This window comes from Mycteria americana, chromosome 20 (assembly GCF_035582795.1).
Source record: "Mycteria americana isolate JAX WOST 10 ecotype Jacksonville Zoo and Gardens chromosome 20, USCA_MyAme_1.0, whole genome shotgun sequence".
Classification (NCBI taxonomy): domain Eukaryota; kingdom Metazoa; phylum Chordata; class Aves; order Ciconiiformes; family Ciconiidae; genus Mycteria; species Mycteria americana.
The window spans coordinates 4,096,977-4,124,726 of record NC_134384.1 but is presented as its reverse complement, the minus strand read 5'-3'; the positions used below and the strand labels follow the sequence as shown (position 1 = coordinate 4,124,726).

Sequence of the window (27,750 nt, the reverse complement as noted above, 5' to 3'; positions counted from 1 at the left end):
ACCCCCCCCCCCCCCAGGACCAGGACTGAGAAGGGGTCCTGAAACAGCGCGTGCGGGCAGAGGGCACACGCAGAGCCCTGCGCTCTGCGATGGCCACCCACCCATGGGCCACGAGCGGGTTTGCTCGCTGCTTTAGTCTCCCTTCTGTACCCGTTTTGCTCCTCCGCTTTCTTCGTGGGGCTGGAGGCTGCGGCAGGAGGGGCAGCGCCTGGGGTTCCCAGCCCACCCTCTGCCCAGGGGCTGCTGGACGGGTATCGACGAGTTCCTGTGAGAACAGACCTTGAATATACTTTGACCGCGTGCAGCTGATTTATTTTTCTCTTGCCACTCAGACAGCGATGTGTTCCCTGCGGAGAGACCGTGGCTGATTTAGTACCGGCGTCACATCGTGTCCGGAGCAAGGCACGAGCTGTGATGTGCTGCGGCCCAGGGCTGTGAGCCCCCTGCCCCGGGGGCCTCAAAAAGCGGGGGGAAGAATAACTGTGGCTTTAGTAGCTGGGAAGGAAAAGACCAGGAACAGGGGGTGCAGGCACCGGCTGGGTCTAAGCACCCACTTTTGCCACCCCAGCCTCTCCGAAAGCCTCGGCTCATACCCATCTGTGCAGAAACCTGGAACATCAGCCCCAGGCCTGCAGGTCCCCCCGGCGCAGGACAGGGAGGGAGGACAAAGGGGACCTTGTTGCCGAGCGTGAGCGCACCACGTCGCTGCCCGCGGTAGGATCCAGCTGCGTGCGGTGCCCCGGGGCTGGCGGGGAGCCCCGGCTCCGGCCAGGGCAGCCAAAGCAGGCGGTCACCCCCACCCTGAAGCCAAATCTGCTTTGCTGACCCTGCCCAGAATCGCGCTCGGCACCAGCCCCAACGCAGCAGCAGGGAGAAATGCCGGCCCTGGCCCCGTGCGGGGACGGCGCTGCTGAGTGTCACCATCCCCGGGTGCACCCGTATCCTCCTCAGCAACGCGCTTCTTCACGCCTCAGTTTCCTTCCTTGCAAAAGGCTGCGGTGGTGCTCGGTCCCCTGCCCGCCTGGGACGTGGCCCGCTCAGCCCCAGCACCGGGGGGCCGGCGAGCCCCCCAAGCCGTGGTCCCAGCAGTCACCCGGGAGCAGCCGTGGTGGGTGGCAGCCGTGGGGCTGCTCCGACATGCACGGCACGATGCTCCCGTGGCTGCTCAGGTGCCTCTGCCCCCCAATACCAACACGACCCCCCCGGGGACGGAGCGTGGCACGCAGGGGAGGGGGGAAGTCTTTCATTTTTCCATCTTCAAAAGATGAATGTTCATGGGGCCCCCCCCACCTTTTTTTTTTTTTTTTTAATGTCCATTTCCTTTTTTTTTTTTTTTTATTTACAGAAATAGCTCGTGACTCATCAAAATCTTTTAGCAGAAAATCTAAAACAGTGGGGTCATTCACTGCGAACCCAGCGAGCCAGTGCCTCTCCTCCCCCCCGCCCGCTTCGCACAGAAGGGTTTGAGAAGGTTATTTTGTTTAGAGATTTTGTGTGCGCCCAGCGACTGGTAATTATGCTAGACAGATCAGGGGGTTATGGCTGGGACCCTAAGCAAACACGGCTCAGTCTGCACAGCCCGGCTCTGTGTTGAGACACAGCCGAAATCTACAGTCCCATTCATGGCAGGTTAACCGCACGCTGCGGCTTGGGGTTGGGTTTTTTTTTTTTTTTTGTTTTTGGATTGCACGCATTTTCTCTTATTTATTTATTTTTGTTTCGAAACTGCAAAGGGTTCGCCAAGGGATAAATGCCGGGAATGTTGCAAAACCCCCTTTGAACTGCAAAGTCGAGGCTTAGTGCTAAATCCTCACCAGAGTCGGGAAGGTCAGGGAGGTTTTTCAGCCAGTTTAAATCTCTGCCCCCCCACTTCCACGCCACTCCCAGCCCAGGCAATGGGGAGCTATGGGGTGTGGGGGGGAGCAGCGGAGCCGGGGGCGATGGGGTGCAGACCCCGCTCCCGCCAAGGAGCCCGAGACGCAGCCGGGAGCTGGGCGGACTCGGGTGGATTTACTTTGGCGGCAGAGGAGCTCGGAGCGGTGGCTGATGCCAGGGTTTGTGAATGTGGGTCAGAGCAGTCACACACCTACAGAAATGGCCTTGTTTTCCAAAATACGGCCAGCTCCCACAGTGTTCCTCAGGGTGCAGCAGTCCCGGGTATATCACAGGATTAATCCCGGTGTAATCACCGCAGGATTAATTTGTACACTGCAAGGTGTCCCCAGCCCCTCTCCTGCCCACCCCAGCACCCTCCTAAAACTGCTCAGGTGGAGTTTTCTTTAGAGGAGACAACACTTTGGGGAAAAAAACTTGGTTTTGTGGAAAACGCTTTTGTCGGTGTGCTGGGTACTTGGCATCGCTCAGCAAATTGTAACCCCCACGAGAGACCTCGCCGGACTCGTTCGCTCCTCCCTGCTTGCCTCCAGCCCTGGAGCTTCCCGGTACAGGGACGGGGCTGGAGCCCCCGCGGGACCGCCGTGCCCAGGGCCCGGCAGCCCCGCAGCACGGGAGGGCGTTGGAGGCTGGTTCATCTCTGTTGGGCAACAGCAATGCAAAGCGGCGGCACTTTTTTTCCAAGGCCCTTCATGGGAGAGCGGCGGCAGGGCCGGCTGAGCCGCTCGCCCCGCCGGATGCTGCCAGTGACGGATGCTGCCGGTGACGTGCTCGAACCGTCCCCGCGACGCAGCGTGCTCAGGAGAGGTCGGGGAAGGCTGGGCCCCGACTGCCCTCGGTTTGCGCTTGCCAAATTTCGCCTCCTGCTTCTGAATGAACGTGGGATGCGGCAGGAGAGAAACCCCAATGGGAGGAGGCAGCGAGGAGGTGGGGGGGGACGGCGGAGGAGGGCTAAACTCGGGGTTAAGGCAGCAGAAAGCAGGCCTGCTGTCAGCCATCATCGAGCTGTGCCGAGATGGGATGGATCCTGCCCAGGCTGGCAGGGAGGGGGCAGAGCCCTGGGGCACCGGGAGCAGATATGGGGACAGCATTTTGCCTTACAGCAAAGGGATATGGGTGGTAAAAGAAAGGAGGGCGCAGATTTGTTTTGCCAGGTTGGATCCTGCCTTTGGCTTCGGTGTAATCCCTTTCATTTGGAGGGGGAGCGGTGCTGTGCTTCTGAGGCCGGGGGTGTCCCCGCTCGGGGCGCAGGGTGCTCAGTGGGATGGCCCATGGGGCAGGCGGACAGCCCCGGTGTTGCTGCGGGTAAAGCCCTGCTGCTCTCCAGCCCCAAAAAACCCTGCAAAGCACTTTCCTGCGTGGCACAGCTCCCGCCGTGCCTGGGTGTCTGCCAGCCCAGGTGCCGGTGCAGCCGCCCCGGGGAGCCCCTTTCCCCCTCCAAAGCCAGGGCTGGATGGCGGGGAGATCCTAGGCCACCAAAGTTGTGACTCAGCTTCCCAAGTACTCTTTAATTTTTTTTTGTGGGTTATCAAGCCGAGCTGTCAGCACAGAGGAAAAGTGCTGCTAATCCCCACCCGGCTGTGCAGCCTCATGGCCAGAGCCAAGCACGTGGCACCCGGGTTCCCAGCTCCGTCCTCACCCCAGCAGAGCATCACCCGCCCGGGCAGCCGCCCTCCTCCTTCCCCAGATTCAAGGCAATCCCAGGGCTGCTGGGTCCTTCTTGCATCAAGCACCTTTGGCCGGTGGGGCCACGTCCCTCGGGGCTGCCCGGGAGGAGCGAGGGTGCGTCTGCCCCAGTGGAGCCGGGCTCACGGGTGCCTGAGCAGGTAAACAGGGAGGAATGTGCGGCGGCAGCGCGTTGGGCTGGCGTGTTCCCGGCGTGACTCACAGACACTGCCTCAGAGGCTGGTGATGCCGGCACGCCCCATGGCCCCCGCTCGCCGTCACCAGCACGGCCGGCTCCACGCTTGGACGCTGCTTTAATGAACCTTTGTGGAAAGCTGGCTGGGTCCTGCTGGAGCTGCGGCCAGCGGAGCAGTGTCAGGTGAAGGAAATGATCCAGCCTCTGGCTCCTGGCGGGGTGACCTGCGCCGGGTGGCCCCCCTGGGGACGGGGCGTCGTGGTGTCAATCGATGCTTCACCCTCAGTAACAACGATGCGCAGAGAAGGGCTCTCTGTGGCAGGAGCGCTGCGGCCAGGAAGGAGGGTGCGTGGCCCTGCGTGGCGCTGCACCCCACGCTGCACCCCACGCTGCGCCCCACGCTGCACCCTGTGCTGCTCCCCACGCACCCACCGCTGCCCGGGCAGGGTGCGCTCAGGGCTCTGTCCGTGCCAGGGTCCCTATTTTCCCGACCTGCCAAGCAGGGACTGACTGTGTTGTGCAGCTCTCAGGGTGGCAGGGTGGGCAGGATGGTGCTGGCTGGCTCTCGGGAGGACGCAGCTCCAGCAGCAGGGTTTTAGGGCCCCTGTAGGGTGCAGGCAGGAACGCTCCTCCTGGAAGGATTATTTCAAAGGCACAAACGGTATCGACAAGTTGGCTTTCAAACAGACCGATTCTTGAGGTCTTGCGTGACCCTCTCCATCTCCCTGGCTTCAGGCTGGAGCTTTCGGAAAGATCCTGAGCACGTCGGGTCCCTCCAGTCCCGCTTCGCGCCCCTGGCTGCCTGATTTCCCCCTCCCAACCCATTTCCTTTACATGTGGCCGCGGCGGTGACGTCTCAGCGCCTTCCCCTTATCCCTCGCCACACTAAATGCTGCACCACGGCGTAGGAGACAGCCCCGATGGCAGCAGGGTTATGGCATCGCCACGCAGGAAAGAAGCGGGACGCGGGGAGTCACCCAGGGCTGTCCTCTGGGTTCAGCCCTGCTCTGGGAACCCGGAGCCATAGCTCTGGAATGCAAAATCGAGCTGTCGCCCAGACCCCCGGTGTGTCCGGGAAGCGGTGACGGAGGGAAGTGCCGGCTCGTGGTGACCCCTCGGCCCCGCGCTGCAGGGGAAGGCAGGGAGGGCAGCCCCCCGTGCTGCCGGCTGGTTCAGCTCCAGGCTCACGCTGGCGGCAGCGTGGCTCCAGCCAAGCTCCCGAGCGATTGCAGCCTCTTTTTGTACGCTTTGCAATGCTGGGCTTTTTAAACGCAGGAAAACACAGCAGTGTTATAAAAAAACAACTTTGAAAACGGCCCGCCGGGTCCCACATGACGCTCTGCACAAGGACGAATCCTCGTGGGGACCCTGCAGGGACACAGCGCCGGAGCAAACGCAGCGAACCCTGGGTTGGCCCACTTGGGAAGTGCCGCTACCGCTTGAAACCTCGGTTTCACGCCTTTGCTCTCGGGGCTGATGATGGCAAGTGGCACTGTCACCTCCGATCCCAGCACCTTCAGGCATCACCCCAAAAAGCCAAACCTCACTTATCAGTTGGGGAAACGGGGGCGGGGGGGGTGGGGGAGGCAGAGGCTTTCCCCAGGACGCACCAGCAGAGTCAGGAACAAAAGCACCCTCTTGGCTTCCCGGCCCAGGGGCAGAGCACCCACCCCAGGGTCCGAGCAGGGCTTTGCCGCAGGGCGGTGGGAGTTTCCCAGACCCACTACTCCCCCCATAGTTGTTTTTTTTTTTTTTGGGGGGGGGGGGACACCCAACCCTGAGCCGAAAGCGCAGCAAAGCTGAGAAATCCCAATTTCGAGGCTGGCCCTGGGAGCCAAGCAACCTCTGCCTGCCCTGCGCCTCCCCCTCCCCGGCTCTGCTCCATCCCCCAAAAGAAACTTTTCCTCCCCCTCCTGCTCCGCGCGGCGCGGCGGACGCGGGTGGGTGTTTGTTTGTCCTCGCAGCCTTTTTTTTTTAATTTTTTTTTTTTTAATTTTTTTTTAAAGGAATTGGGAAGGGAAAAAAAAAAAAAAAAAAAAGAAAAACCAACCCCAAACCCAACCCCGCGGCCCCGACCGGCTCATTATAGGTCGCCGGAGCGGCGGGGCTGGGCGGTGAGCGCTGCCGGCGCTCTGCTGGCGGCGGGGCCGGGGGATGCGCGGCGGGGGCGGGCGCGGGGCTGAGCCGAGGCGCGGGGCCCGCGGGGCCCCAGGTGAGCTCGGCGCCCGGGGCGGCGGGGCCGGCGCCGGCCCGCAGTGAGCCCTCTCTCCCGCCGCAGCCGCCGCGCCCCTCTCCGATGTCCCAGGCCAGCAAGCACCGGCCGAGCCGCCCGGAGCCCCGCCGAGCCGAGCCGGCCCCGCCGCCAGGTACGAGGGGGCTGCTGCCCGTGGGGCTGCACGGCTGGGGGGGAGCGGGGGGGGTGGGTGCGTGGGGGGGTGTGCACGGCTGGGGGGCTGGGGGGGGGGGGTGTGCACAGCTGGGGGGGGGAGTGGGGGGGTGTGCACGGCTGGGGGGCTGTGTGGGGGGGTGTGCACAGCTGGGGGGGGGAGTGGGGGGGTGTGCACGGCTGGGGGGAGGTGGGGGGGGGTGTGCACGGCTCCGGGGGTGCGTGCACCGCTGGGCCGGGGGGTGCGCTGCTGCGGGATGTATGTATGTGTATATGTATATATAGATATATGTGTGTGTGTGTGTGCATGGCTGGGGAGTGCACGGCTGGGGGGGTGTGTGGGTGCACGGCTGGGGGGGTTGTGGGTGGGCGGCTGGGGGCTGCCCCGCGGGGGGGTTGCGTTGCTGGAGACCGTGCGTGTGCGTGGGGTATGGGGGGGTGGAGTGTGTGTGCGTGGCTGGGGGGCTGTGGGTGGGCAGCAGGGGGGTGCGTGGCTGGAGGGGGTGCGTGTGTGTGCGCAGCTGGGGGGGGTACGGTGGAGTGCGTGCGTGGCTGGGGGTGCGCGGCTCGGGGGGAGGGGGATGCGTGGGGGGTGTGGGCGGTGTGTGCGTGGCTGTGTGTGTGCAGGGCTGGGGGGGGGGGCCTGAGTGCGTGTCCGGGAAGGCCCGAGCGTGTGTGTGCGTGTGCACGGCTGAGTGTGCGTGCGTGTGTGTGTGCGTGTGCCTGGCGCGGTGTGAGCGCAGCTGATGCAGGCGAGCCCGGGGGGAGTTCGCAGCACAAACTTTGCAGCAGTTTCTGTAACTCGGCCAAGCGCCCAGGGCAGCCGGGGCGGGGGGCCAGGGCAAGCCGAAGGGGTTAACCCCCCCCCGAGGGAGGGGGGCAAGGGGCTGGGGGCTGTTCTGCAGCCCGGGGGGGCTGGGCTGGGGCTGGGGGTGGCGGGACTCCTTCCCCACCCCGCAGAGACTCCTCGGGGTTCTTGGGCGGGATGCAGGAGAGGCAGGATCAGGCCATGGAGAAGTGGATGGAAAAGTTTTGGGGATCCTCGCTTTTTCCATGGGGCAAAGCTGAGCCCCTCGAGTTGTCCGGGCGGTGTGGTGGCTCTGCCCGGGGTGCGAGGACCTGCGCCGGTGTCCCGTGGTGGTCGGTTCCCGCCAAGGTTCACGTGCGGAAACTGCATTAAAAGTCCCGATGCGAGAGAAAAAATGCCGGAGCAGGAAGCTGACGGCGAGAGGTGAAACACCCCGATGCGTACGCTGTCAGACCAGACACAAAAGGGGCCAAATCCACCCTGGGACCAGCTCCTCGCGTGCTCCGAAAGCGGCTGCCGGGCGGTGGGCTGAGCGGGCAGGAGCTGTGCCGCGGGAGCACCGGGCACGGCGATGCACAGAAACCGAGCTTAGCACAGCTGGATCTCTCCCCTTGTTGGCTTTGGCCCGGAGCGCAGCTGGGCCCAAGTTTCGGAGAATACATCCTCTTGTTCTCTTCCCCCTGCTTTTCCAGCTGGATGCTGCAGGCTCTGCTTCCCGGCTGAACTCTTACGCTGCTTTGTGCTGCAGCCGTGTCCCGGGGCCGAGGCAGCTGTAGGGGCTGTGCGGAGCTCATTTCTCTGGATTTCCTTCCATTCGCTTTCCTCTCCAGGTGGGAAATGGTGAACTGTTAATGCACGGACCTAGTGCAAAGAAGCTTTTACACGGGAACTTGCCACCAGCCTGGGTTAGGAGGAGCGTTGTGCACTAGCTACTGTAAGATCGAGTGTGGGTTATTTTAAAAAGTAGTTTAGAAATCTGTTAAATGTGTCAGAAAAAATGGCCTCGCATCTTTTCTGTGTTCCCAGCCGCTGGCTGCACAGGAGCCGTGTGTAGGTAGAGCATGGTGCAGCCTCCTGGTTGTACTGGTGTCCCGAGCAGGAGCGGTGGGACCCGGCCAAGGTGTGCAACGTCTGGGAGCCTGGGGGCATCCGTGAATGCCCCATGTGGTGTGCCCATGGTGGAGGGGTGTGATCTCCATCCCAAACCAGCCCCTAACCCACCCTCCTCTTCCCCAGCCCCTCCCGGAGGGGAGCGTGGACCTGGGGTGGGTGAACCTGAGCAGAGCTGGACCAAATTCATCTCCTTTAGAGCCCCTTTTGCAGCGTGCAAAGCCAGGGGGGCTAAGGGGGTCTCCAGGACACACTCGATTTCTTCCTGCCCAGGCTTCAGGGGCCAAATTTCATGCCAAGAGAACATCCCTGTCCTGTCTGAGAGACCAGCTTTTCGCTTGCATGTCTTGAGCTTTGAATTCTTGCTCACATCACTTCTTTCTTTCTTTCTTTTTTGTTTTTTGGTGAGCAATGAATGGACAGGGTCTGGTTTGTCTTTCGTACTTTTTTGGCCTCGTGACATTTCGGTGCAGAGCTATTATCGCTTGGGCAGCGTCCAGGGGCTCTGTCACACACCACGGAGCCTGGGAATTTTTACTCTACTCCCTTTCCGATGCTTTGCAAATTAGACCAGATAATTTGGTAATGCCGAGCCTGTGAAATAAATGGGGAAACTGAGGTGCCGGAGTGGTTTGGCCCAAGTTAGTGCGTCGTGGGCAGGGTCGAGTTGGCATTGCCATGCTTGGTCCTATTTCCCAGCCTGAGACGAAGCCTGTTTCCCGGAGTTTGTTCCTTGGCATCTCTGGAGATGGGCCTGGTGCCATCGCAGCCTCCTCCCGCCCGGGGGGGACGGGCAAATTGCAAACCAAACCCTTGAAATAGCCACAGGTAGTTTGCAGAGGAGCCTCAGAGAGAAGAGGCAATTGTCTGCCTGTGTGGAGTATGTGGGGTATAATTATTTTTGGGGGGAATTAACAGAAAACAGGAGAAAAACAGAATGCCTTTTGGCTGATGAGATTATTTTTGTCCTTCCCTCCCTTCACGGGGAGGAAGAGGAGGGGGGACAGGGGCAGTGGGAGAGGGGCTTTCCTTATGGGAAGCAAACCCATGTAGAGGTGCTGGAGGCAAATCCACCTCCAGAAGAAAAACCTTTTCCTCGGGTTTGACTCTGCTCACTCCCACCTCCCTTCTTTCCCTTCCCAGCAGGACATCTGCTGCGTGGGGCCACCACCGCGCCCCCCCCTCCACGTCCCCTCTCCGTGTCTGTGTCCCATGTCTGTGTCCCGGCTTGGCCGCAGGCGCCGGCAGCTCAGTGGCTCTTTGGAGCCGGGCAGGGACGGGACACTCACACACACGCACTTTTTTCCTTTAATTCTTTCTGCCTGTTCCCAAAGAGTTTGCCCCGAGGTGTAACAGGAGGCAGAAAGCTGTTGCGTGCTGCGGCCCCAAGAACGCAGCCTTCAGAGCTGCGAGCGGCTCTGCCCCGCTCACCCGAATTACCGGGGTCTGGCTGCCGGCACGAGGGTGCTGCCACCCCACGCAGGGTCCTGAGCACCCACAGGTGCCCTGAGCAGGGGAGGCTGGGCAGGAGTCGGTGCCAGCATCGCTTGGGTACCCGTTACTGGGACTCTGTCCTGCCCTGGGAGGGGGGCAGAAACGAAGACAACCCCCTGCAAGGTCAAAATAAAAGGGTCTTTGCTCGTCTTAGCACTGATTTTAATGAAACTACTTGCAGATTTGCACACAGACATCCTGTAAGTGCAAAGGTGCCCTCCAAAAAAGCCCTAAAATAAACAACATTTATTTTTTTTTTTACCCCCGATAAAGACTTTGTGCACCAAAAGATTCATTTCTATTTTTCTTTCGAAGTTTCTCATCTGCTCATGACAATGCTTCATTTTTTTCTTTTCTTTGAACAACAACAACAAAGCTCAAAAAACCCCAAAAAAGGCAGATTTCTGGTTTTTTTCAAATGTGTCTGGTTTTGAGCAAAACAAAGCAGGCCCTTTGGGACTGAGCCACTTGCCACCCCAGCGTCCCGGTCCCGCTCCAGCTCCTTATTGAATTTCCTTGGAAAGCGCCTGCTCGAGTCTATTAGTTGCAGAAACCCAAGCTGTCTTCTGGGCGTTTTCTGTAGTTTTTCTGATTTTTCCCAGAGCTCCGCCTTGCTCAGGCCATGTCCTGTGCAGCCTCCTGCGGGATGGGCACCGGCAGCCTCCCAGGGCTGTGGGGTTTGGTGTGGGACGGAGCCACGTTGGTCCTTCCCAGCGCCAGCGGCCCCTTCCCGCATCCCCCCGGGTGCTGCACTCGGGTTATACTGGTGGAAATGAGCTATTGAATAGCAGCAGAGATGGAGTAATTGGGATTTTTGTTTTTGCCCCGAATCCCAATCTTCAGGCTTTGCCCACTGCGACCGCATGCATGCATGTTTTTGCCCATCTCTGATCTTCACGCGGGCTTTGGCAGCCCTGTTGAACTTGATATTTGACTTTGGGGAGGAAGGTCCCCCGCCTCGCGCCAGTGCCGTCCCGCTGTCTTTGCACCGGTGCATCCCCAGCTCTGCGACGGGGTGGATCAGGGAGCGGGCAGTAGTTTTGGGAAGCGCTTTCACCCCAGTCCCATCCTCTTTTGGGGTGCTCCCCGTGGGTGTGCGTCCATGCCCAGGGCAGGACGGTGCTCACCCGGTTCGGCTGCTTTCGGTGCCAGGGCTGGGCTGCCGGCGCGGTGCGTTCCCCGCAGCGGCTGTGCCTTTGCATCGTGAGGAAGCGGGTCAACTCGCTGGCTGCAGGAGCGATTACTGGCTCCACCCGAATGGCTTCATCGTTGGCCGGCCTCGCCGCCTTCCTTCAGCGAGCAGGCATGCTGCTGCCCCGCAAGCCGTGCCCTGACCTTTGCAGAAGAGCTTGTTTTCAGCTCGCCCCGGCCCCGTTCAGGCCACGCTGCAGCTCCTCTGAAGCTGCTTTGCGGTCTGTATTTAGAAGAAACCCCAGCCTAGCGAGCGCACAGGCCTGCGGGATGGTTGAGAACCAGGACTACAAAGTTTTGAGCTCCGCCGCCATAGGATGTTGCTTTGGGCAAATCCCTTTTACCTGCCTCAGTTTCCCCGTCGGGCTGAGCAGCAGTAAGGCTCCGTTTCATGACAGCTTAGAGCTGCAGCTGTGCTAATGTAAAATACATGGAGATCGGGTAATGCGTGATGGGCGCTGGCTTAACACCGTACGCTGGGTAGATCTCAGGATGAAAGGTGCGGCATAAGTGCAAATTATTATTCTTGTTAATAATGATGTCCACCAGCTCACATTTATCTGCTCTTCAATTAACTTTCTTTAAGGACTCTTAGCAGGTTAGAAAGACACAAATTTTCCCTGGCAGAACCTGTGCTGGTTTGACCCCGTAAGGTTACGCAATTACTGTACTGGCATGGTCCTTAATTAGACTCTCCATAATTTTCCCCAGCACAGCCGTGTGGCTCCTTGCTCTGTAATTCCCAGAATCTCCTTGGATCTGATAGGCATCGCGTTAGCCGCTTTCCAGGCTTCAAGGATAATTGCTTGTCCTTAAGGACACCTGGGATGGCGCAGGATCTCCTCCTGCATCCTTCCTCCATGCCAGGCTCCCATGGCATGGGGCTTTTACATCCTTCTGGCCAGCACACAGGGGGTTAGCCTGCACCGGGCAGTGCCGAGCTGGCATGATGCTCCTCAAAGTCAATGAAGGTTGACTCAATCCCAGGATGAGTCTTCGTCCCTTTGTTTTTCCCCATCATTCTTCTCCGCTCCTTGGCCTCCACTCCTATACCTTGCTCTTCGGTTTAGGCAGAGCCCAGGCCTGATGCTGGGAGATGGGCTGGCCTGGCAGCTGGAGGCAGAAACTTGGTCCTGCTGGGCTTGGTTTGTGTCCTGGGGCAAGTTGCGTTGTCCCTTGTCTCTAGTTTAGGCTGAAGAGATTGCTTCTTCCCTTGCACCTGCAGCTGCAGTCCTGAATACCACCTCAATATATAGATGTTAAATATATTCTGACTGCATAAGGAGTAGTTCCTCACCATCGCTGCAATGACAGAGGTGCATGCTTCTTGCAGGGATTTTATTTCTTACCTTCCCTGAAACCCCTTCTCGAGGGTTATCCCCACCAACCCGGTGTCCTTGCTCTCGGGTGGGAGCAATTCCTCCATGAGGGTTGGTTTGTGCCTCCTTTGCGGGAGCCGGTTGGGTCAACGAGGACCTTTGGGTGATGGGATTTGTAGGGACACCTTGGCACGGGGTCTGCACCCCGAACCTGGGGCTTTGTCGCTGGAGGAGCTGTCAGCTGAGGCTGAACACCGAACGTGGACAGACTGGATAGACGCTGGTCCTGGCCTGTCTGGCCGGCCCGAAATTCCTCTTCCTACCCACCCAATCGCTATAAATAACAAATAATAACAACTCCCAGGCTGGCAAGCTATTTGGGGTTTTGTGGGTTTTTTTGCTTTGTTTTGCTTTTTTGCATTTAGGAAGTAACTTTTCATAGAAACCAATATTTTTTTGACTGGATTCCTCATTGTCCCAGAACTGAACTGTTTATCCAAAGCATTGCCCAGGTGAGCAGAGAGACACGGGGGCAAAAGCTTTCTGGGAGGGAAGCAAAGCTGTGCTGGATCTGTCCCGGGCGTGCTCGGGAGCTCTGGGCATTTCTCCTCCTTCCCCTCCCACTTTCCTTTTCCTTTCCCCGAATATCATAGAATCTGAAAATCCTTTAGTGCATTAATTTCAGACTGAATGTAAATAAGCCATTTGGATTTTTCCCAGTTGAGCAAACTTTCAAACCAGAATTTTGCTTTCCTCTCCTCCAGCCTGGCTCGTGGGATTGGAAGGATTTGCTTCAGTGCTGTCTCTTCTGCACTTGAAACCACTTAATCAAGCTCTAAAATATCCCTTGAATAGGTCAGACAGGCACCTGATTGGGCCAGGCAGCGTGTACGGGAAAACCAAGAGAGATTACACGCTCATTTTATCTGCATAAAACAGATTAGAAAGCTCCCAAACTAAATATTGCTGCAAGGTAGCGTGTGGTTAATGGCAAATGCCTCACTAGACTGTCTCTGTTTGTGTCTCCATCCAACATTATCTCGTCCCTGACCAACCGTTCCTGAGGGATTAAAGGGAAGGAGAAAGGGGGACGGGAGACTCCTGAGCATCTCCGCGTCAGCAGGAGTCGCGACCCCCGGCGTTAGGTTTGGATGCTCTTCAGGTTCAGAAGAGCTCGGATGTGGATCCAGACGTGTTGAGACCCTTCTCCCTCCTTTTTGCAATGGGTTGACAGCACCTAATCCAAACAAGCTGCCTGCTAAAGAGGTGGGATTTGCTTCTGAGCTCACCGGTCCAAGCCTGTCTTTAGCTGTTGTGTGTTGGAGGCATTTTTCTCTCCTGCGCTGCCCGTCGCTGGCATGCAGCCACGCGTGGGGCAGCGGTGACGGGCACACGCTGCACCGGTGAGGTTGTCCATCCATCTCCTGCCACCAGATTTCTTCCTCTTTAGCCCGAGGCACTTGGATAGAGGAGGAGCAGGTCACTCAGCGATCCCAAGCAGCCAAGCAGATCATCTGTTGCGTTAAGCTATAGCTCAGGAAAGCTGAGCAGGAGCCACGGGACAACCTGGGTGGGTTTAACCCAAAAGCACGGCTCCAGCTTTGCATCTTCCCACATCCTCCGTGCCTTCCCAGCTGGTGGTCTGGGCACCACAACCGGCTGCAGAGAAGGAAACCCACAGGTCCCTGTGAGCCGTAAGATGCTGTGGCCGTGCTGCCTGTGGTGCGGCTCTTGTTTGTGCTGCCGGAGAAGCTCTGCCCCGTCCCGGCTCGGCACGGCCGAGCACTCTCACCAGCTGCTGACACACTGCTGTTGCCTTTTGTTTGTCCAGCTTTTCGGGGATGGGTTAGTCCTGCAAGCTCATCAGGAATTAAGCGTGCCTCCCACCCAAAGCACAAATACTTTTTCCCCTAATCGGGACAATGTCTGGTGGTTGCCCCAGAAGCTCCTGCAGAGCTTTTGGGTGATGCAAAGTGGGTCCAGACCAAAGTGGTGATGCAGAGGTGATGCAAAGCGGGTCCTTCCCACAGCCAGTGCTCCCGGAGAGATGTTTTATAACTTTGACTTCGCAGAAGTATTACAAGATACGTGGGTAAAGCTGATGAAACTTTACAGCTTCTTTGTATCTCTCCTCTCCTCCCTCCTTTTTTCTCGAATCTTGCGGTGCTTGGTGGACTTTGGAGCTCAGTGATGTCTTGGGGCTTTTACGACGGGTGGATTTGGACTTTGTAAATGGGGAGAACAGTCAGAAACCCTGACCCACGTGCATCTCCCGGGCTTGGCAACCAGGAGGCATAGAAAGTAGCTCCACGTCTATCGGCTTTCTAATCTGTTGTACCTTATGGCAGCGCCGTGATTTATGGAAGCCTGGCTTATTATTTTTAAATGCCTTATTATCTCTGTTCTCATAAACAGAACATGTGAGTTGCTCTCCCTGTGCCACGTTACCTTCGTTTCTCCCTTGTGTTTTACAAAAGGTGGTGCAGAATGGGGGAGCAGAGACCTGGGCTCTCGTCCCAGGCTGTTTCTCCGCTGCGCGATGAGCGTTTGCCCTGGCCGGGAAGGGGCTGAGGGTGCAGGCGAGGAAGGGGACGGATGTCCCATGCCGAGGGCCAGCTCTCCTCAGGGCTTCGTCTGCGTTTTGCCTGGGCTTGTGGTTGGTTTTAAACCCGACAGATTTAGGTCAAGCCTGGTCTTGTTCTGGTGGCAGCGGGGTAATAGCAGGGGAGGGAAGATGTCAGTCCCCACCCTGGTGGCAGCAGGGAGAGGGGACCCCAAGGGGGCCTCCCCTTGCTGGGGGACCCCCTGCCAGACCCCAGTGCTGGGGGGGACAGAGCTGCTTCTCCCTGCGCCTCTTTCCCTGCTCACCCTGCTCAGCTTCTTAGTGTGGTTTGGGGAGCAGGAACCCCTCTCTCAGGGGCTTTGTGCCCCAAAGCCAGTGTTTAGAGGAGCGATGAGGGCGCGCAGCCAAGGGGGCGAGGGATTGTCTGCACGTCATGTCACGTCCGTGTGCCCGTCCTGATCTGTAAGAGGTGCCTAGCAGCGCCAAGCAGAGCAGCGCGAGCACCCCTGCGAGCAGGGCCCGGGGGGGGGTTAAAGGAGGAGGGGGAGCCGGGCAGCTGTGGGCAAGCCTGTGCCCCAGCGGCTGTGCCAGTGCCGGGGGTCTGTCTGTCCATCTCTCCCTGTGCCGTCAGGGTGATGCCTCTTCCTTGGGTGCAGTTTGCCAGGCTTGTTTGGGAGCTGCTGTGCTCATGCATGCCCGGTGCGTGAGCATTTCCCTGTGCATTCCCACTGCATTTCACAGGATCACAGAATCACAGAACCGTATAGGTTGGAAAAGACCTTTAAGATCATCGAGTCCAACCGTAAACCTAACACTGCCCAGCCCACCACTACACCATGGCCCTAAGCACCTCATCCAAACGTCCTTTAAATACCTCCAGGGATGGGGACTCAACTGCTTCCCTGGGCAGCCTGTTCCAGTGCTCAATAACCCTTTTGGTGAAGTAAAATTTCCTAATATCCAGTCTAAACCTCCCCTGGCGCAACTTGAGGCCATTTCCTCTGGTCCTATCACTTGTTACCTGGGAGAAGAGACCGACCCCAGCTCTCCACAGCCTCCTTTCAGGCAGTTGTAGAGAGCGATGAGGTCTCCCCTCAGCCTCCTTTTCTCCAGGCTAACATTTCCAGGCCCTCCTTTTCTCCAGGCCCACATTTCCCTGTGGGTCGGAAGGTGCCTGGGAAGTGCCCAGACCCAGCAGACCAGCAGTGCGGTCAGGCTGCGACCACGAAGGCGGACACAGCCCTTCTCCATCTCCCTCCCAGGGGATGCCATGCACTTGGGGGTCAGCACCGTCCGTCCGCTCCCCACGGACGTGCAGCAATAGGGAAGCGAGGCTGTATAAGGCAGGGAAGGACCAGCTTACCCAAATTTCTTTCCTGTCTATTTTTGTCTCTCTTCTGGCCAGCTTGTTCCAGTGGGAGTTAATTTAATTGCCATCTTCCTCCCCGCATCGCTGTGGTTGTGTGTGAGACCTCTTGTTGTGCAGGGTAATTATATGGGTGAAGTGGACATAGCAAAAATGAGCCTTGTCTCAACAGTCGGCGGACCAGCACGCTCGCCATCCATACGGCCCAGTGCCGCTGCTTTCTTGCAGAGCTCAGGGTCTACACAGACCGTCCTTGTCCTCAGCCCCTCAGGAACGGGCACGGAGGGGACAAGGGATGTGATGGAGGCAGCGCAGGGCGGCCGTGGCAGAGGCAGGGATCGGCTGGAGCTCTCCCCGTGCACAGAGCAGCTGCCAGCCCTTCTCCTGCTGCAGCACCTGATTTTCCAGCTCTTTTTCCCAGTGTAAATCACTCGCTGTGGAGGGGAGCGCTGCCCTCAGGGGCGAGAGCAGGGCAGGGGATCTGGGGGTGATGGGGCTGCTCTGGGCAACCCCAAAGTCTTGGTTGTTGATTTTTAAGCCCTGAGCACACTCCGGGCATCTTGAAGCAGAAACTGGAGCGGCTCCCTGGCTACGCCGATGGGGATCCCTGGGATCCCTTCCCGGGGACCGCGCGGGAGCTGCACCCTCGGCTCTCTGCACCGGGTGCCTCTGACTCAGGGCTTTGTCCCGAGCTCCTCAGCCATCGGGGTTTTCATGTCTGGCTTTAACAGGCTTAGATCAGGTGCTGACTAAACGCTGCAGGTCTGACTCAGGCCGGTCCAGGTCAGGACATGACAGAGGACGTGGATGCAGCAACATGTGGTTATTATTCACCTATACACCACGCCTACGTGCAAACACCTATAGGTAGATGACAGCCTGCTCTCTTCTCCTCTCTGTTTTGCCCTGGGCTTTCACAAGGGCATGGGAATGAGTTTTCTCCTTTCTGGGGCTCGCAGACTCCCACTCCGCTTGGGATTTGGAACCTACGTTGCTGTGCAAAATTCAGCTGGAGCTGCTGAATTTCCCTTGGTTGAACCCCAAAATCACCCTGCCTGCGGGAGCGTCCCGCAGGAGAGCAGAGCCATGAGCAGGGCTCTGCAGCGGGATGAGCTTTCCTTCCCAGCAAACCCCCTGTCGCAGGTGCCCCGGGCTGGATCAGCATCGTGGGGAGAGCGGAGAGGATGGTCCTGTGCAGAAACCGAGGAGGTGGATGAGCACGTGGGGTGTAGCGGAGCTGGGAGCTGCGGGAACATCGCTCCAGGCTGGTTGCAGCCCCTCTGCAGCATGTCCAGGCTCCTGCCGACCCCGGGGTGCGGATGGGGCCCTCCGCCTCCCTTGTAGGGCCTCTTGTTATAGTCCCTATAATTATACGCGTGAGGTCTGCCTGCCTTTCTCCCCGGCTCCTGCTTGTAGGACCTCTTGTTATATTGAGTATAATGAAGTGTCCGAGGTCTCTCTTCCCCCCACCCGCCCTTGCCTGCCTGCGTGTAGGACCTCTTGTTATAGCCAGGGAAATTATGGGTCTTTGGTCTCCCTCCCTTTGCCCAAGCTATAATTTAGTTTTATATAAAGTGCAGTCCAGCCCCTGTTGTGCAAGCAGTTGCTATTCCGGGGTCTGGGGAGAGGGATGGAGCGGCGAGGAGGGGGCTCGCGGTGGGTGGGGGAGCGTAGCATTGCACTGAGCACCATGCAGCCCCCCCCGACACCACGCAGCCCCCACAGACACCCTGCGTGGGGGGGCAGCCGGCCCCCAGCCCCCAGCGCTGGCTTTGCGGGAGGTAGATATGCCTTCTCCTCGCTGGGTTTTTGCGAAGGGGTGTGTGGCATTGGGGTTTATCCCCACGCGGAATAACACGGCTCTTATTTTGGGTTTTGCTTGCTCCGTCGAGGGGGTCCCGCAGGGGCTGCTCCTGTCCCAGAGCAAGCAGGAACGCGAGGGGAGGTGGCAGCTGGCTCCCGCAGGGAAGACAGTGGCCCTTTCATGGGAAGGGGGGATGAAAAATCCAGCTTGAACCGCTGAGTGTAACCAGATCCCCTGGCTTTTTAGAGAAGGAATGTGGGACCTCGGGAAGGTTTTTGGGAGGGTGCTGCCGAACCGCTGGCGTTGCAGCGGGGTGAGCGGCTGCAGAGCGAAGCAGCCCCGATGCCCGTCCCCAGCAGCCCAAAATCCCTCACAGTGCTCCAGCTCTTCCCCCCCACTGCGTACTCTGGGCTGCAAAAGCAACGGGGGTGGCTGGATTTGGCTCATGCCCGAAATCGGAGTCCCAAAGCACCGACCGGTGCTGTTTGCAGCGGCTGGGGATGCGCTGCGGGTTGCTGTGGGTTTGGGTGTGGGGGGTCTCTGCCTGCAGCGCGGTGTACCCCGGGGTGCTCGGCTCCAACCCCGTTCCTCTTGCAGAGGCGGGCGAGACCTCGCGCCCTTCGCCGAGGCAGACGCCAGCGACACCGTCGGCAGAGCCCCGGCCGCCTGCCCGCCCCCCTGCCAGCCCTGCAGCACCGAAGAAGGAGAAACCCCTGGAAGATGATGAGTCCCAAAAAGTCCTGACGAAGGGCCCCCGGGCTGAGCTCGCAGGCGCTCCCGAAGCTGTGACATGTGAGTGTTTCCCTCCGCAGCAGCACGTGCAGCTCCGGACACCTCCGGCCGCCCGTGCTTCGGGCTGCTGCCGTCTAATCAGTAACAGGGCTCGTTAAAAAGGCGGGCAGCTGTGGTGGGAAGCTGTCTCCTCCTCGCTCTTCCCCACATCAAAGCAAAAGGCTTTAACCGAGTGTGAGTCACCGGGAGCTGGGGAAAGCGAAGGGCGGCATCCAGCAGCACCGTGATGCCTCTCGCTGCCCTCGTCCTTGGGACCGGCCGGAGACGGAGGGGGAGGAGGGCGGGTGGCTGGAGGAGCTCTCGGTCGTGTTGGGGTCCTGCTGGGATGCCACGGTGGGAAGAGGGACCGGCCTGGGGGAAGGAGCCAGCTGCTGTATGGAGCATCCCCCAAAGCCACAGCGGGAGAGAGGAGAGCCGCCGGCAGAACGGGCTCCGTGGTCAGAGCCGCAGGAGGGGAGCGCAGCAGCCGTTTGCTGGAGCAAAGGGAGATGCCTCCCGTGGGGACAGCTCTTGCCTTGGCGTATCCAGGGCAAGGGTGAGGCTGGTGCAGAGCCTGAACGAGCAGGAGACGGGACGGGCTGTCTGCCCTGAGGATCTGGTTTTGCTGGAGGCAGCGGTGAAGCCAAGCAGCACCTCCCTGCTGCAGACCTGCCGGTCCCCCTGCCATGAGAAATGCCGGGGTGGGGTAGGAGCAGAGGTGGGGGCCGGGGTGCCCTTGCTCCATTTCCCGTTGCAGGGGCAGGAGACGAGAGCTGGCAGACGCGGGAGACGGGGGGGGCAGGCTCTCCTGGAGTCACGCCGTCCATCCTTTCCCTGGCCCCCAGCCTGGATCCGAGGGTTTTGCTCCCCGGCTGCCCCTTACGCACGCAGCCATTCCCCTTTTGTTGGATGTGAGCGTGCAGCTTTCCCGTCCAAGGGGCGTAAAGTGGATGGATGCTTCCCAACAGGGAGAGGGAGGGTGGGAACGAGGTTGCAAACTTCGAAGAGCGGGCAGGAGGGGTGGGAAGGGGAGGGGCCGGCAAAATCCTGATGGCATACGTGGAGCGAGGAGAGCGCACGTTTCCTCAACCAGAGCTCGAGCCCTTGCAAAGCATCTGGGAGCTGGGCCGGCTGCCCACAGACATTCTGCACCTCTGAGTCACGCTGCAGCCTGCTGCACCCTGCATGGCGTGGCCCCGCGCAGCCCCCTCCCCAGCCCACCGCCCCGGGGGCGGCCGCCCCACGGGCCCTGAGTCTGGAGGAACGTGGCCGCCTGCATCCGGGCTCGCCTGGGTGCTGGGTGCAGGGAGAACCCCCCTCCTTCCCCTCTCCTTCCAGGGAGATGAGGGTCAGCTCTCTGCAGAGCATCGCCTCCGGCATCCCTTTGCAGCCCGCTCCTCGCAGCGCATCCTACTGCTGCTGTTATGGGGGGGTCACCATTGCTTGTGGGGGGCAAATTCCCCCCTTCGGCAGCACCTGGGGAGCACGGTTAGGCTCCCCCAGGGGAAGGTGAAGGGGGTGATGGTGGCATTTTCATGCCAGTCCGGCACATGCAAGGGCAGGAGGGACCAGGCAGCAAGGGGCTGTCAGGTGTGGGGTCATGTCCTTCCCCAGCAGTGCCAGGATCAGCTCCCCCGAGGCTCAGCGCTGCTGGTCGGAGCCTGCCGCGGTTCTTAAGTCAGTCAGTCTTCTGGCAGTTCAGGAGCAACCAAAGTTGGGGGTTGCGGGTTTGGGGCTCTGGGTGTTGAGTTTCAGGCGAGAGCAGCAGACTCCGCTCAGGCGGCCACGACATGGGGGTTTGCCCAAGCCCTGTTAGCAGCTTGGGAAGATGGTCTTTGGCAGAGCTGATGGCCGGGGGGGGATCACAGCGGGGCGAGGACCACTGTGGTCTGGGCATCTGTCTGTCCCCATCTGTCCACCGAGCCCCGGTGATGCTGCCATGGGGGAACCTGAGCTGAGCCAGCACCGCGGCCGTGCCGGGGAGCGTCATCTCGGGCGTGAAACACAAAGTGAATGTCCAGGAGGTTTTTGGTCGTTGAAGAGCTGAAGGCAGGCGCTTTCCCCCAAAGCCCTGGTTTCCCACCCTGGTGCTGGTGGGCGGATGTGGTGGGGGCCCTTGGGTGGAGTGGTCACCCCGCTCCTGCCCTGACACCCGTGTTATTAGGGAGTGTTAGACACTGCTCCACCTAAGCCTCGGGGTGACGATGTCTCTTTTAGAAGAGCTTTGGGCTCCTGTGAGTTGAAGGAGAGCTCCTGTGAGCTCTCCTAAAAAATGGAAGCTATTTTTCCTAACTTAGAGGGGGGGATTATTGGCTGCCTCTCCCTGCCACTCGCTGGAGCTGGAGCGTGATTTTGATTTACAAACAGTTTAATCTGTGGAATGCAGCGAAATGGAGAACGCCAAAGCGAGCGCGTTGCATGCTGCTGCAAACCCCCAGGGAAACCCGGTGCTCGGAGCTGCAGAGTATCTGCTGCTGTCGGACGCTGCCGGGCCCGGCTGCTGCACAGGTCCCTGCGGGCTCGTCCTCTGCCCGCCGCGGCTCTTGGCAGCCCCGGGGCACCGCAGTCACCCTCCGGCTTGGTGCCGCTCGGTGCTGGCTCGGTGCCTGCATTTGGGCATGGGCAGGCAAGGGCACTGGAGAAGGGTGCATGGGATGCCAGCTCCCCCCGAGAGGTTTTTTTTGGGGGACCAACATCCCATTTTGTCCAAGACCTGTTTTCCATTTCTCCTTTCTGCCCTTCTCCCACCCCTCCTGCTTCCAGCTCGCTCTTCCCGCTCAGCTGTGGTTATTTTAAGTTCCCTTCCCAGCGTGAGTCAAAGACGCAGCGTTTCACCCAAGCACCCGGTTAAACTTCCTCCATGGTCTGAGCCCAGCTCAGTCTGGCAGAGCCGGGTGCTGGGTCCATGCACTTGTGTTTTTTTAACCTCCATCTATTTTTTCGTTTGCCGGCGAGGGCGGGTGCAGGACAGCGACCGTCTGTGCCCCTCCACCCTGTCGGTCTCCCTGTGCCCCACAGCCACCCCCCGCAGAAAGCAGCTCCTGTTCCCCGGCGGCCGGAGGTGCCTTTGCCCTCGAGCCTCTCGCCTGAATCATCCCTTGTTTACTGCTGTGGGAGAGGAAAATCAAAGTTTGGCCAAAGCACCATCAGGCCGGATTTTATTTGTGGCTTTGATTGGCATTGCTGCGGAGGGGATGGATGCTCGAACCCCCCTCCCTTGCGCTGGGTTCTCAGTTCTCTCCCCACCGCACGGACGTGGGGAGAAGGACGGCGGCGTGGGGACGCGGTGCTGGGCAGGACCGAAGGGCTGAGCTGTGCCGCTGGCTCCGGCAGCATCCCGGCAGGGCGCGGGGCCACCGGCCTCTCTCACGGCTGCAGTGTGTGAGGGCTGGAGGGAGATGCAGACAGAGCAGATATTTATTTTCTTCCTCCTGCAGAAAGGTTCAGCCAGAGGCTGGGGAGCCCTTTAATTAAGCGGCCAATTCGCACGGTCCTGGGGAGATGAGCAGCCTGGCTCTCCGGTGGCACTTCATCTTCTCTGGCTTTGTGGAGGGCAATGGGGACGGCCTGGAGCTCCGTCTGGCAGTGCCGTGCCCTGGGCTCGTGGGACGGTGGGTCGTGGGACGGTGGCTCTCAGCTGGAAGCAGCCACAGGCTCTTCTCTTCCCCACTTGGCATGAGGCGAGCGTGCCTCGCCGTGTCTCTGCACCCACGCCGGTCAGCCTCGGTGGCATCGTCCCTCCTGCCCGTGCTGGCAGTACTGGGACCTGGGGTCCTCCTCCTCCAGGTCCTCTGCCGAGTTCTGGCAGTTGCAGCACGTCCTTCGCGACAAGTCTTTATTTCTTGCTCTTTTTTCATCCCTTCCTCTCTCTGGAGCCTGTCCCCTTCCCTCCAGCCATCTCTTCTTCTGCATCTGCTTTTCCATCTCCGTCCTCTTGAACCGTGCGTCCGTTAGCATCACTTCATCCCGCCCACGAGGCCACCCCGTGTCCAGCTGGGGACCAGGTTCCCATGCGGGGCACGAGTTTCCCCCCCGACGGAGCGCTGCAGGGGGGCTGGGGGGCCGGCGGGGTAAGGCACTGCTCTCCCCCCAGGCCAGCCCCAGGTGCGAGCAGCCCCGCAGCCCCCCAGCCCCTGCACCCACCTGCTGCAGAACGGCGCCGGGCGGGGGCCGGATCCGGGCGGTGCCAACGGAGAGGCAGGGAACGGGGTCTTCCGCCCTCTCCCCAGCGCCCAGAAGCCCCACCGAAAGCTGCAGTCGCATCACTCCATCAACAGCCAGAGCAGCAAGAAGAGCAAGGGCAGCTCCAAGTCCGCCTCTTCGCACATCCCTATTGAGGCGCAAGAAGGTACCGGCTCTCCCTGGGGGGGGTCCCTTTCCAGCCACTCTCCTCCAGCCCCACATCCCTTGGGGTCTCCCGTGTAGCATCCTTCCAGCCCACTGCGACCCCTGGAGCTGGGCGCCAGCCGAGCTCTCCTCCTGGGAGCCTTCTGCAGGGCGGGTGCTGAGCAGGGTCCTCTCATGTCCTCCAAAACTGGTCTTTCTTGGCATCTGGGCACGTCCCACGTAGCAGGGTCAGCCTCCGGGCATTGAGGGAGGCCCCTGGAGCAGTACCTGGCTCCCAGCCCCTCTTCCCATCCCCTCCATTAATTCCCAAGGGGGGGTTTCCACCCTTTTGGGGCTGAGCGTCTGTCAGGCACTGCCTCACCCAGCCTGGCCGTGGGTGCCAGCGTCCCCTCCCCTCCCGCCCACTCTCTGGCCGTTCCTCCGCAGACTGCTGCGTCCACTGCATCCTCTCCTGCCTCTTCTGCGAGTTCCTGACCCTCTGCAACATCGTGCTGGACTGTGCCACCTGCGGCTCCTGCACCTCTGAGGACTCCTGCATCTGCTGCTGCTGCTGCAACTCGGGTGAGTGCGCGGACTGCGACCTGCCCTGCGACATGGACTGCGGCATCATCGACGCCTGCTGCGAGTCAGCCGACTGCCTGGAGATCTGCATGGAGTGCTGCGGGCTCTGCTTCTCCTCCTGAGGGGCTGCGCTCGGCGGGGGGGACCAGGATTGGGTCCCCCCCCAGCCTCTCCTGCAGCGGCCAAGGGTCCGGACAGTCCCTGAGCCGGCAGCGGGGACACCCAGGTGTGAAATGCCAAAAGACGGAGCCCGGCGAAGGAGGAGAGCGATATCCCCCCCCGTTGCAAACCTCATCCTTGGAGCTGGTGAGCCAAGCCTGGATCCTGCCTGGGGAAGGGTGAATCTGTAGGGCCGCGGGGGCTCCGGGGATGGCCGGCATCCCGTCACGCTCTACCTCTTCCCCGCGCCGGGCCGGTTCACCGAGGATTGCGGGAGCCTCCTGCCACCTGAGCCGAGAGCAGGAGCGCCCGCCCCGTGCCCCGCAGAGCCCGCAGGTGCCACCCCAGGGTCCCTGCGTTGAGGACAGCCACTGCCACCGCCGGGGCTGCCCGGGACAGTGCTCTGGTTTACACGGGGGTGGCACAGAGCACCCTCCCGCCCCGGGACACCTCCAAGGCTGGGCGCAGAACGGAGCCTTGCTCCCCGCCGGGGGCCCACTGGGCGCTGGGAGGTGCCGAAGCCTTTACCCAGGCGGCGGGGTCCCGTGCTGCGGGATGCATCCTGCCGGCCCCTGCCCCTCCTCGGTGCTGAGATCGGCGGCCAAGTGCAATACACACGGCCCGCTCCCCTCCCTGCCGCGCTGGCCGGGAAGAAGCTTTTCCTTCGCCGGTCCCCGCAGCAGGGTTGCAGCCGGGGTCCAGGGCAGCCGGCCCGGCTGGGGAGAGCCCGGAGCTGTGCCAAGCTGTTACCGACCCCGTGTGCGTCCCGGGGAGGCGGTGGGGCAGGGCGGCTTGGTTGGTGCCAAATGACCCCCAGCAGTTGTTGGCCCCATTCCACCAGCCCGCGGACAGGGCTCGTGGCGGGGTCGGGGTGGAAAATGCCCCATTGAAGGGCTGGGGAGAAGGGGAGGGAAGTGTCACGGTATTTTATTTTTTTGTCCCTTTCATTTGTTACTGTAAATAAAGGTCTTTCTTCATTTCTGACCGACAGCTGCCGCACCACGTGCTCCACAGGGCAGTCCCAGAGGAGAGCTGCTCGCAGCCACACCACGTCCCCCATCCCTGCGCCTGCATCCCCCGTCCTGCTCCCGGCTGCTGGCACGGGGCGGCGGGGCTGGCGCAGAGGCTGCAGGGCTCCTTTGGCCTTGGGGACATGGGGTGGCTCAGTGACAGCCCCAGGGTGCTCCTGCTTTGGTCCTTGTGCCGGGAGGCGACATGCAGGAGGACTCCCTGCCCTTCGCTCCGGGGAACAGGTCGAGGTTCCTGGTGTCCCAGAGCCTGGCGCTGGCTCCCTGCCTCGCGCCTGCGGCCATGGGACAAACCCTGGTCCCGTTGCACCGCTGTCCCCTGCTCCTCCCGGGGCTCTGCCCTGCACTGGGACCCCATCCCGAGCTGCTTCTGTCTGTCCCGAGGGCACGACTTCCCTAAAGGAGAAAATAAATGACGCAAATTCCCGGCTGCAGGGCTGGGGTGGGCACAGGCTGCCCGGGGTTGGCGTGAGGCTGTGGGAGCTGGCAGCCCTCCGATTTCGGGTGGCCTGGGCGCTCCTGCTGCCGCCCGCTGCCTGCCAGCCCTGCCGTGGGACCACCAACCCTGCCGTGCCACGCCGTGCCGTGCCGTGCTGTACCATGCAGGTAAGGGACCACGGTCCCCGGCCAGAGTCTCGCTGCCCCTCGGGGGGCTCAGCCGTCCTGGCGAGGCTGCTGCCTGGGCTGAAGTTGAAGGAGGAAGGAAAAATACTTAAAAATCGAGGCCAAATGGGTCAGTTGGTCACGGCGACACAGGCTGGTTTGGGATCTGGGCTGCCTGCCCTCCGGCGCTGCCGCTCAGCCGTGAAACCTATTTTTAGTGGTGAGCTAAAGGCGGTCGGAGCCCGGCACAGTGCAAGTGCATGGAGGGGAAGAGGATGGTACGGGCAGCCTTCCTCCACCCCACACATGGCAGGGAGGACTCGGGGTGGTGGATCGGGGCTTTTAGCCCTCACTCTGGCACGGCCGCCCGGGCTGAGCCCTGGAGCGGGGAGCTGGAGGGGGGATGCACATCGCTGCCCGACCCGGGACGGACGGGACCGGGGCCCCATCCGGCACTTGTAGGGTCAGTGGGAGCTTTTCCATGAGCTCTGGCTGAGGTTCTGCTCCAAACCATTTGCATCCTTGGCAAGGAGGGATGGAGGCGCTGGCCTTCCCCAGCCTGGCCTCACTGTGGTGCTAATTAGGGAGGTTGGAGCTGGCAGGGCTGCTCTCTCGTCAAGCTGCGGTGAGAGCACTGCCGGAGTCGCTTAATGGGGAACAGATTCCCCCCCCAGTGCGGGAGGGCCCTGTGGGCTGGCCGGGCCGTGCGTGCTTGTGTCCCGGTGTGGGAAGGGGGGTGGCACACAGCCCCCGCACCCTAAGCACCCCAAGCACCCAGCTCCCCCTCCCCTTCTCCCCCCTTTTGCTCCAGCGTCAAACGCCCTTTGAACGCTGCTCCCGCGGGACCAGGTCCCCACGCAGCAGCTCTGCCCGCCTGCCCCGGCTTGAAACTCATGGGCAAGGCGGAGCGGGGAGGTGGGGAGCAGAGCCGGGCTCTTCGCAGAGCATGATGTACTCCTGAATGTATGCGATACTCACGCCTACAAATGTACTTTAGGGATGGCTGCCTTCGAAAAATGCAAATAAAATCGCAGTTGCTGGTGCAGGGCTACCCAAAAGCTCAGCCCTGCAGAGTGATGCTCTGCAAATCTACCCTCAGAGAGGTCCCACCTTCTCCACCGGCTCCTTGGGGCTGGACATCGGCAGGGGCAAAGCCAGATTTTTTTTTTTTTTTCAGCCCCTACCCCAAGCCTGAGGCACATTCGCTGCCCTGAGCAGTGCTGGCTGCTCTGCTCACGCCCCGGCCGCTCCTGAAAATCAGAGGGATGGTTCTGGGATGTGGGAATGATGGGCCGGAGCAGGGAATGACAGACCAGAACAACTCAAGTCCTTGGAAAGGGCTCGAAAAGCAAAGTTCAAGCCTTCCTCTGGATGCAAGCTGATGCTGGCCATCCACCTTGCAAACCACTGCGGAAAGCAAGAGTTAAACCCTTCTGCCTGGGAATTAATTAAGAGCAGATGTGCTCGGTTTTAACTAATTACTCTCCTGCCAGCACTTGGTTTTTACAGTTCTCTCAGAGCCGGGAGCCGTAGCACCGTGCCCATGTGGCTGCTGGCCGCACAGGCTGGGCCGTGCTGGGCACCCTGGGCTCGCCTGCCCTCCTTCCCTGGCCCCTCACTTGGTGTCTGAAGTGAAACAATTCAATGAAACCGGCTAAAATTCATTAAACGGCCCAGTTGCCTAAAACAGCATTGCTCCGTTGTTGCTGTTTTTAAAGCGGCTTAGCGGGCAGGTCCCCCCAGGAGCGGCAGGCATCTGCCTCCCCGGGACGGGCAGCGCACGGACCCGGCTGGCCATCGGTGCGGCTTGCCCGATACTCTCTGCTGGTGATTTATTATAGCTGGGACACGGGATGTATTACTGATGGGAGCTTATTGTCTAATTGCTCATAGACCGCAAGGGCCGCGCGTTCCCGGGGCTGCATCTGTGCTGCTGGGCTCCCGTGCTGAGCGTGTCTAGAGCTGCAGCCAGCGTATGGCAAGAGGTACGACACAAGGCTTGGAAACTATGCAGGAGCCGTGGCAGGCAGGTGAGGAACCCTCCTGCTTCGGGGCTGGCTCACCCCCTGGCCGTGAGATTTCTTTCTCCGTGTGCTGCGGGCGGCAGGAGGATGCTGTACGGGATGAGCCCCGCATCTGAGCAGCTTGGCCGCACCTCTGCTCCTTCAGTGGGGGACTGCTTTCAACAGCCCGAGCTATTTCTGTCCACAATCACAATCAATAAAGCAAGAGAGAGGATTTTTATTTTCCACTCCAAATACTTTCTTCATCCTGTTTCCTCCCAGTTCACACGGCAGACTGGGGCGCGCTCCAGCAAGGAGGCCCACGAAGCCGTCTCCTGCTCCTCCTCCTCACCGCCGGTGCAGTCCCCTGCTCCCGCTCCTGCTCCTACTCCTGCTCTTGCCCTGCGCGCTCGGCCCCAGCCCGATGCAACCCTGACCGTCCCTTCTAATTCACTGCAATCGAAGGGGCAGGTTTCGCTGGGG

The 27,750-nt window shown here is 60.6% G+C and overlaps 1 protein-coding gene across 1 annotated transcript; it reads left to right on the top strand.

The window, feature by feature from the left end:
• Positions 1-89: 89 nt before the first annotated feature.
• On the top strand, positions 90-27,509 carry MDFI (MyoD family inhibitor). The gene is made up of 9 exons (XM_075521692.1): positions 90-118; positions 333-434; positions 606-714; positions 975-1,169; positions 1,352-1,471; positions 6,033-6,120; positions 18,393-18,587; positions 22,660-22,914; positions 23,340-27,509. Exons 1-9 carry the CDS (start codon positions 90-92, stop codon positions 23,594-23,596), a joined length of 1,350 nt encoding a protein of 449 aa, XP_075377807.1. The 3' UTR covers positions 23,597-27,509.
• Positions 27,510-27,750: the final 241 nt, after the last annotated feature.